Below are 10,000 nucleotides of genomic sequence, written 5' to 3'. Positions count from 1 at the left end.
CACATGCCACTAAAACCACTTGTTGTTAAACGTCCGGCTAGTTTGGCCAGGAACCTCTGTATGTATGTGTGTGTGTGTGTGTGTGTGCACGTGTCCATTGGTTCTTAACCTTTTTTTTATTGTAGCCCCCCACTTTAAGTAGTTGTTAGGCCTTGTGCCCACCTAAGTGGTGAGTGAGGTATTACGACTAAACTAACTTAATGTGGTTGATGTTTTATAAATTTCACTCTAAAAATGGATTGTCTAAGCTTTTGACAGTGAAACGATAAAATTAGTGAAGGTAAAAGTTATAAATTTACTTTTGGACATTGGAACTTAACCCTCTAATCATCATCATCATCGTCCTCATCATTTAACGTCTGCCTTCCATGCTGGCATGGGTTGGAGGGTTTGACAGGAGCTGACCAAGCAGAAGCCTGCACCAAACTTCTGTGTCTGTTTTGGCAGGATTTTTACAGCTGGATGCCCTTCCTAACACCAACCACTCAGCAGAGTGGACTTAGTGCTTTTTATGTGGCACAAGCAGAGGCGAAGTCAGTTTTGGCAAGGTTTTTACAGCTGGTTGTCCTTCTGAACTGGATCCTTTTTAAATGGCACCTGCACTGACAGGTTCACCAAGTACCTTGTAAGACTCAAAAAAAACAAAACCCTTGAGAGGGGAGGGGGTATTGGAGGAGATGAACTTGTGTCAAATGATAAAAGATTACATTATTTAATAACATCGAAAAATACCTTAGGAATGAGAACCCAGGTTTGAAATTTCCCCAAGACACCTGATGAAGGCTGGAGGGTATATCAGCCGAAACATTGTGTTAGCAACAAACAAGATGAGGACAAATATCCGTTGAATGTAAATAATGTACATAATTCCTCATCCCCCCAAATTTTAGGCCTTGTGCCTTTAGTAGAAAGGATTATCATCACCATCGTTTTTAACGTCCAGTTTTCCATGCTGGCATGGGTTGGACAGAATTTATTTGAGGCAGATTTTCTATGGCTGGCGTTGGCGATGACGGTGTTGACAATAAGGATAATGATGACACTGATGATTGGTAATGCAATGATGATGATGATGATGATGACAACAATGTCTGGTGTCGGTAAGATTTCAGTGCTATAACTAACAGCTTTGCTTGAATTACACGGGGCTCCCTGGGACCCTTCAGGTGTATTTATATATCCGTTCACATTACACCCTAAATTACCAAAACCTTGTTTAAACCTGTGTTTTGTCGATCCCTCCTGGGTAAATCCTCTTCCCCATCCTTCACCAGCCCCTTTCCCTGCTCTCTCATTACATCATGCCCTCACTTGAACGTTTCAATCCCTCAAAGTTGGTTCTTAGTTTACCGTTACCATTTATCTCTTGAATGGAATCAAATGTCATTTACATGAAGATTTCTTAATTTGGGGCAATAATGAAGCGTGCCTTTGCAGCAGAGGCATGAGCTCCTGGTTATCTTTTAGCTGTTATTTGTTTGAATCGTTAGACTATGGCCATACTGCAGCACCGTCTTGCAGCATTTTAGTCAAATGAATCAACCCCAGTGCTTATTTTTTTTTTAAAGCCTGGTAAATATTCAGTTAGTCTCTTTTGCTTAACTGCTAGGTTATGAGGACATAAACACACCAGCATAGGTTGTCAATTGTAGGGGACAAGCATAAACATAGAAATACACACACACACATATATAGCGCTGGGCCTCACAGAGGCAATGTCAGATGACTGAGACCTTCGGCAATATGCTGTGCTTGAGAAGACGACCCATCAAGCCAAGAGAAATAGTGGTGTTATGTAACTGGCACCCATGTCAGTGGCACTTATAAAGTACTCACTACGCTCTTGGAGTGGTTGGCATTAGGAAGGGCATCCAGCTGTAGAAACTTTGCCAGATCAGATTGGAGCCTGGTGCAGCCTTCCGGCTTGCCAGCCCTCAGTCAAACTGTCCAACCCATGCCAGCATGGAAAGCAGACATCAAACAATGACAATGATGATATATAGTTGGTGCACTCACCAAACCATGACATCTAAGCCTCATACTGATTGGTCAAAATACAGTTCATAAGATACAACCTACTGGAGCCCATTGGAAGGTGATTAAAGGACATTTAATCATTTCACTACAATTGTCAATTGTGGAACATGGCTGTCACTATTACTACTACATAAACCTGATGATTGTGTAACACATGAAAGTACTAGTTTTATCACAGTAAATATATAATATTCTGTTATGATGTAGAAAATTGTAAATAATAAAACAGGAAAATCTGACTAGGTTGGAATTTTGTGTGTGTGTATATATGTATACACAGACACACACATACAGCTGTGTGTGTGTGTGTGTGTGTTAATAGCTTCAGTCCAGTGGTACTGTAAGCATTCTGTGTAAAAAAAAGGTACCTCAATATGGTCTTGAGACCATATTGAGGTACCTTTTTCACATAGAATGCTTACAACACCCTAAGGCTTCCTAAGTGACCAACCATCTGACTATTGTGCAAGATAGACACTGCTTAACTCCAGTGTTGTGCTGAGGTCTTAGAATCGGTGCTTACAGCATGATAGGACTCAACACACACACACACACAGAGTTTAAATCTACCAAATCCATTCACAAGGCATCGGTCAGTCCTAGAGGTGTAGAAGAAACTTGACCAAGATGCAGCACTGTGTGCCATGAACTTGAAACCATGTAGTTGCAAAGTGAACTTCTTAACCCCATAGCCATCCCTGTACATAAAAAAAGAAATCGTTATTCGTCCAAAACAGGGGCAACTAAAAGAAACACACCCACTTACACACAGACCCCACTACACACACACTTTTGTATTTAACCCCTGCAGCATATTTGGAACAATATGATTTCTTAATCCATCATCATTTCTTGACTTCCTCTGATTCATCTTCAGGATTTGATGTGTTATTTGGAGAGGGTGTTGTGTGGGTGGGGTTGGGTGGTTGGCTGTGTGTGTGTGTGGAGGAGTTAGATGGCAGTGTATTAGAGGGTGGATGAATGTAGGTGTATGGGTGTATGTATTGTCTTTGTCTTGTGTGGGTTTAGGTAGATATGTGAGTTTGTATGGGTGGGTGGATGTAGGTGTATAGACGTGTGTGGGTGGGTGGATGTAGGTGTATAGACGTGTGTGGGTGGGTGGATGTAGGTGTATAGATGTTTTGGGTGTGTGTGGTGGTGGTGGTGGTAGTGTGTGTGTGTGTGGGTGTTGAGTGGATGTAGGTATATGGATGCGTGTTTGAGTGTAGGGGAGGTTGTGTGAGTGTGTGTGTGTGTTGTATGTGTGTGTGTGTGTGTTGTATGTGTGTGCTGAAATGAAAATTGTCAAAGTCTTTTCTCCACTCCCCACCCATTTTAGTTCTTAGAAATATAGAGAAAAACAAGTTCAAAAGGGGCCAATTGACAAGAAAATTTAAATAATTAATATTGGGTATTTATTGCCAATCCTACCGCTACTCCCTGTAGCCACAACTGTGTGGCAGAAATTAAGGAACTTTACCGAAAATTTAACCCCACCCCATGTACATCACATCCCATCCACAGCAAAATCTTGCTCCTTCCAGCATTTGCAGTATTAGGAATCAGCTGTCTCTAATCCCCTTCACCAAAGATGGTGATGGTGGCGGTGGTGGTGGTGGTGGTGGTGCCAGAAGAGGGAGGTGGGAAAGGGGTGGGGGTGAATCACTCTGCTGACTCCCATGAAATTCTCCTTCCTGAGATTTATGGTTTTCTAATCTATCCTAAATAGAAGGGAATTAATGGGGGTTAAGCGCACCCCCTCCTCCCCCACCTGACCCCAAACTGCTTCTTTCCCTTGTCCCCCACCCCAACCCTACTTTTCTCTCATTAGTGTGTGTGTGAATGAGTCTGATGGGGGAGTGTTATAATTGGTCTTAAATTGCTGTGCATGTGGTGTCTGTCTGTATTGTATGTATGTCTATCTTTGTCTGTGTGTCCTTTTATGTCTGTGTCTGTCTGCATGTATGTATATGTGTATGCTAATATATATATATATATATATGTATGCATGTGTGTGTATGTGTCTATCTTTCTGTGTGTCTGTATGTCTACTTATATCTATGTGTCTGTATACATGTTTGTACGTATGTCTGTCTGTATGTCTGGATGCCTGCTCCTCTACCCATAATGAACTGTTCAGCAAAAGGTATTTTGGCAAAGCATATAAACGCAGGCGTCGCTGTGTGGTAAGTAGCTTGCTTCCCGACCACATGGTTCTGGGTTCAGTTCCACTGCATAGCACCTTGGGCAAGTGTCTTCCACTATAGCCTTGGGCCGACCAAAGCCTTGTGAGTGGATTTTGTAGACGGAAACTGAAAGAAGCCCGTCGTATATATGTATATGTGTATATGTTTGTGTGTCTGTGTTTATCTCCCCACCAACGCTTGACAACTGATGCTGGCTTTGTTTAAATAATGTCCATTTGCTGTGGGATAGTGTCCAGGGAAAGCTCACTACATGATGCCTGGTTTTAAAGAATATATATATATATATATATATATATATATATATATGTATATACATGTACGAGTGAGTTGACAAGTGAAAGAAGGTCACTCAACATATTCATTGGGAGTTACATGTGCAGATCAAAACAGTTTGATTCAGGTTCCTTGGTACTCTGAGTTTTAAGCATGTGGCTGTGACTAGTCTTCGGCCATTGAACTCTGAATGAGAGTTCGATTGAAGAGACTCTTCAATCGAACCCTCATTCAGACTCCAGTGGCCGAAGACTAGCCATGTGCTTGAAACTCAGAGTACCGAGAATTCCGAATCAAACTGTTTTGATCGACATATATATGTACCAGAGTAATCACATAAATGCAAAACAAAGTGGGAAAAAATAGTACTCGAATACCAGAGGTAGAGTAATATGCTTTATTAAAAAGCAGCAAAAATATCACAAAAACTGCTACTCAGAGTTTCACGTTCCTGTTCGTCGGACAGTTTTTTTCTAAACAAAGATATATTTTGCCCAATGCAGAACTTGAACCCACAACCCCGAGATTGAGTCTCATGCTTTACCAACTGAACTAACTGGACTGTGCGCGCACGTGTGTGTATGTGTGTGTGTGTATGATTCAGTGCTTGATATGTGCCATGCACAAAACCCTCAGACATTTAGCTGTTTTGTAACTTTTTGCTGTTTAAAATTAAATGTAGCTGTGTGTGTGTGTATGTATCTATATATATGTGTGTACATACATACACACTCTCGTGTTTTGAATTCTATTTATCTTGTTTGCGCTGCCAAAACTGCTGTGTGTGTGTGTGTGTGAGCACACTCACACACACATACATACGCTGTGTGACCAAAGTGAAAGACTTGAAATGCTTTGGGCCTTTGTCCTCCTTCCTCTGGAAAAACCCCCCCCCAAAAAGCCAAACTAGTAATAATTATTAATAAATACTAATTAGATTGTCATAAACAAACTGGAATGTACCGGAAGAAGAGTTCATTGGAAACTGGCAGCGGTGGAAGGGTGGGTCTCTGGTGGAGAATTACATCTTGCGACATTTGTTGCTTAATGAATGAAATTCTTTGAATCAGGAAAATTCCTCCTGGTGTAATAATAATAATAATAATAATAATGCTACAGTAAATATTTTGCTCAATACCACAGATTTGCTTGTGAGTTGTTTGACCTTAACCAGTGGAGAATGCCCCTTGGGGGTTGACAATATGTGCATCTCTGATCATGAGCAGAAGTATCGGGGAAGAACGTCATAGCCATGTGTTGAGAGGGATTCTTTGAGGTTTGGATAATTAACCTCTGGAAATAGGGGTGTTTCATTCAACATCCTTCAACAAACATTATTCAGGGACCTTTTGAGCAGGATGGGCTACTCAGCCTGAACAAAATCCTAACTGGGCCCCACCTGCAAGGTCATGCACTGTTTATCTTGATATGAGATCACCATGTTGCGCACATATGGTTGTGATGCATGTGCCTGGTGTACACTTATGAGATGGATATACTTATGATGGATATACTGAGCTTCGTATATTTTACCCCAGCGTCACTTTGACAGCATGCATTGCTCTCTCATTCAATAATAATAATAATAATCCTTCCGTCTATGGGTGAAAGGCTTGAAATTTTGTGGTTCTTGACTCATACTTATTTTATCGACCCCAAAAGGACGAAGGGCAAAGTCTACCTCGGTGGAATTTGAAGCAATGTGATTTTCCTTGTTCCGTTTGCTCCATGTCTGTTACTGAGCCAGCAGACCTAAGATCAAAAACCCTCCAGCAATGGCTATCCTGTCTTTCTGGCATAGTGTATCTAGGACTATACTATTGCCTGTTAATGCGTCCAACTTTTAGTCTTTTAGTGGTAGAGAGAGGAATTGAAATTCTGTTGTTTGTAGAGGTTATTATTATTGATGATGGTGATGATGATGGTCTGTTATTGATGATGATGGTGATGTGTTTTGATGAAAATGGTGGTGGTGGTGGTGGTAGTCTTGGTGGCGAGGGTGGTATTTGTGGTGGTGGTGGTGGTGGTGGTGGTAGTGATGAGGATGTTCTAGCCCCAAGTTGATGAGAATTAATGATAGATGATGTATACTTGTGTGTGCATATGCATGTGTTTGTATATGTGTGTATGTACGTGTGTGTGTGTGTGTGTAGTAGAAAAACCTGCTCTTCCTTTACAGGAAACAGATGGAATTGGAGAATAGAAAATAATAATAAAAACAAAACCTCATAGAAAACAGGAGGGGACGATTGCGGTTATACCTTTGGGTGTGTGTGTGTGTGTGTATATATATATAGATATATATAGACAGACACACATACATACATGTAGATATGTGTGTTTGTGTGTTAAGCACACATGCACATACAAACATGATATATATACTTACACATGTTTGTAACAAATACACATAATGATGCAGACAAACACAATTAGTCTTGGTATATATATATATATATATATATATATATATATATATATATACACCCCCCACATATATATATACACACCCACACGCATATAGGGTGGCCCAAAAGTAGATTTACAGTCATTCAACTATCTCTTTCGCATTCATATATTAACAGTTTAGATCTTAATCATAAAAAATATGAAACCCTTATTCTATGCTAATTTAGTTAATTTTGTCAAGCTCCCTTTTCAGTTTGTAAGATAGAAATTTAAATGTAATGAAATGTTTTAAAAGAAATTTTAAAATGCCTACGTGATAACTGTAAACCTATTTTGGGCCACCCTGTATATTCATATATATATTTATATATATATATATATATATATATATATATATATACACACACACATACACATACACACACACACTCATGTCTATGTAAAGCACAGAAGATATAGAATATCAAGATGAGAATACATAATTTTTTAAAATCCTGTGTGTGTGTGTGTGTGTATATATTCACATACACGTACATATGATACATGCATGCATATATATGCACACACACATACACGTACATTATATGTGCATGATGTGTGTGCCTGCATGATGTAATGTAATGTCGGGCCATGAAGAAAGATGGTTTGGGGAGGGGTGAGGTGGGGGAATACTGTTTAGTGCCTTGATTGGCGGCAGGGTGGGAGAGAGGGTGGCTCTACCGCATGTAAACCCCTCCCCCCGCCACCAGCTCCATGATCGGTGGGATTGGGATGTCGTGGTCGTGGTTGACCCAGGGTTGTACTGTCTCTGAAACCATTTAAACCCTGACATATCATTGCTTTCTTCCCACCTCTCCTCCCACTCTCTCTTTCTCTATCCTTTAGGTCCCCATTGATTGGAGTGGGGTGGGGGACAGACCTCTTGCTTCAGAGGGTTCCACAGCCTTGATGAGTGTCTCTCAATGGAAAGGAGTCCTGTGCCAATTACCCACACATTGAAACCCCTTTTTTCTTCCTCCCCCCCAACATCTTGTCTTACTTCCCACTGCTCACTCACCCTTCTCCCCACCCCTTTCAGACTTTTACTATTCCTTTCTCTTATTTTTTACCCCCCCACTTCATCTTTCCCTCTCCCCCTCTATCTCTCTCTCACTCTGCCTTCCCCTCTTCATCTTTCTTCTCCCTTCTCCTTCATCTTCATCCTCTCTCTCCCCTCTTCCTCTCCTCCCTTGCCACTCTCCTGACCTCTTCCCCCCTCATTCTGCATCCTGTCCTCCTCCCTTCCACCCTCTCCACAGCATGATCCTTCTCCTCATGCTATCACACTCTCCCTTCGACCCACATCCCCTCTGCCAATCCTTCTCTGCCATACTCCCCCCTTCTCTCTGTCACCCCCCCAATTCTGCACCCCACCTCCCATGTTTCAATCCAGTGACTATATTCTTTGCTTTCAATCTATTATTTGCAGATTCCCAAAGAGAAGGAGTGCAAGGAGGACAGTGAAGGAGAACGGGGGAGAGTCCGAGATGGCCAGAGTGTCACTCCACGTCCGGCCAGTTCCTTGGTTACGTCATCCATACAGACAGTCGGTCCATCACCACCCTCCCCGCACAGCTCCACAGTGTCTGCAACAGCCTCATCGGCCGGCCACGTCGTCGGCACCTCCACCTCCACCTCCACCGCCACCGCCAGCAGCAGCACCACCACCACCTCCACTGCCACTCACACTACCGGTACGAGCACCACAAGCACCAACACAGCTGCCGGTGGTGTTAGTAGCTCCCCACAGATTGCGTCCACGTCTACCAATACAGCCGTTAGCAGCGCTGGTGCCCCGCCGCCGACCTCCCTATCGGCCGCCGCCCTGCCAAGGACCGTAGCAGCGGTGGCTAAGTCTTCGAAGCCGTCCCACAAGCAACAGCTTCCTTCCAAACCCTCCCAAGTGCCTAACACGGTCATCATGTCCATTCCTCAGTTCTACTTCCCAACCGGAAGACCGATGCCAGTCGAAGAAGTAGAAGCTGTTCTTCAGAATGTGGCTGCCGTTTTTGCAAAAGCGGAAGGCGGCAAAATCTACAAAAATAACATGGCTGTTATTGTCAAGGTAAGGAAACACAATATAATCTTTTACTTAAAAATTCTTTTAACTTTTTAGCATTCAGATTATTCTTGTTTCTTTATCGCCCACAAGGGGCTAAACATAGAGGGGACAGACAAAGGGATTAAGTCGATTACATGGACCCCCAGTGTGTAACTGGTACTTAATTTATCGACCCTGAAAGGATGAAAGGCAAAGTCGACCTTGGCGGAATTTGAACTCAGAATGTAACAGCAGACGAGAAACCACTAAGCATTTCGCCCGGCATGCTAACATTTCTTATTTCTTTATTGCCCACAAGGGGCTAAACATAGAAGGGACAAACAGGGACAGACAAAGGGATTAAGTCGAAAAAAGACAGTGGGTTTAAACAGAAATATGGCTACAAAAGCATTCTTGTCACAACTCGTCTCCATATATTTGTGGTTTTATCATTATTCTCACTTCACAGCATAAGCTTGGGTTGACCATTATCTTTTGAATGATATTTTATTGAAACAAAACTGTAGTGAAGTCCAGAGTGAAGCACGTACCTCATTCTTGGGTGGCAGCCTTAATGTACCATCTAGTTTATCACTAGCATCTGGCACTTGGGTACCCTCGGTAGAATCCATGCTGTTGTAAGCATTCGAGTGTGAATGCAGGGTAGAGAGAACAATTCAGTGTTGCTGGGGGCAAGACAACCTCTACAGTGCTGGTGCCATAGAAAAAGGCAGTCATACTTTTGGAGAAGTGGTAGGTGTTAGGAAGATCATCTGATCAACTGAAACACTGCTGGTCTCTCAAATTGTTGGGACCTGCCTGCATGGAAAGCAGATGTAAAAAAATAGAAATGATGATGATGATGATGATGGTGTGTGTGTTGTGAAGGTTTTGGGGTTAAGGTTATTCAGCTTGTGTTCGTTAGATTGTGAGTTAGAATCTCAGTGTTGTCCTTGAGTAAGACACTTTACTTCACGTTGCTCCAGTCCACTCA

At 42.2% G+C, this 10,000-nt stretch overlaps 1 protein-coding gene across 6 annotated transcripts in view; it reads left to right on the top strand.

Annotated features, from left to right (window-relative positions):
- Positions 1-10,000, top strand: part of LOC106884288 (serine/threonine-protein phosphatase 2A regulatory subunit B'' subunit beta) — a 145,179-nt gene that overhangs the window by 63,649 nt on the left and 71,530 nt on the right. For all 6 annotated transcript variants that reach the window (XM_089341918.1, XM_089341915.1, XM_089341916.1 and 3 more), the window contains one exon: positions 8,395-9,030. In XM_089341918.1, coding sequence (XP_089198044.1) covers positions 8,395-9,030 — 636 coding nt within the window. The remainder of the gene's footprint in view (positions 1-8,394; positions 9,031-10,000) is intronic.

This window comes from Octopus bimaculoides, chromosome 25 (assembly GCF_046866305.1).
Source record: "Octopus bimaculoides isolate indiv1 chromosome 25, ASM4686630v1, whole genome shotgun sequence".
Taxonomy (NCBI): domain Eukaryota; kingdom Metazoa; phylum Mollusca; class Cephalopoda; order Octopoda; family Octopodidae; genus Octopus; species Octopus bimaculoides.
This window is presented reverse-complemented; position numbering and strand designations above follow the sequence as displayed.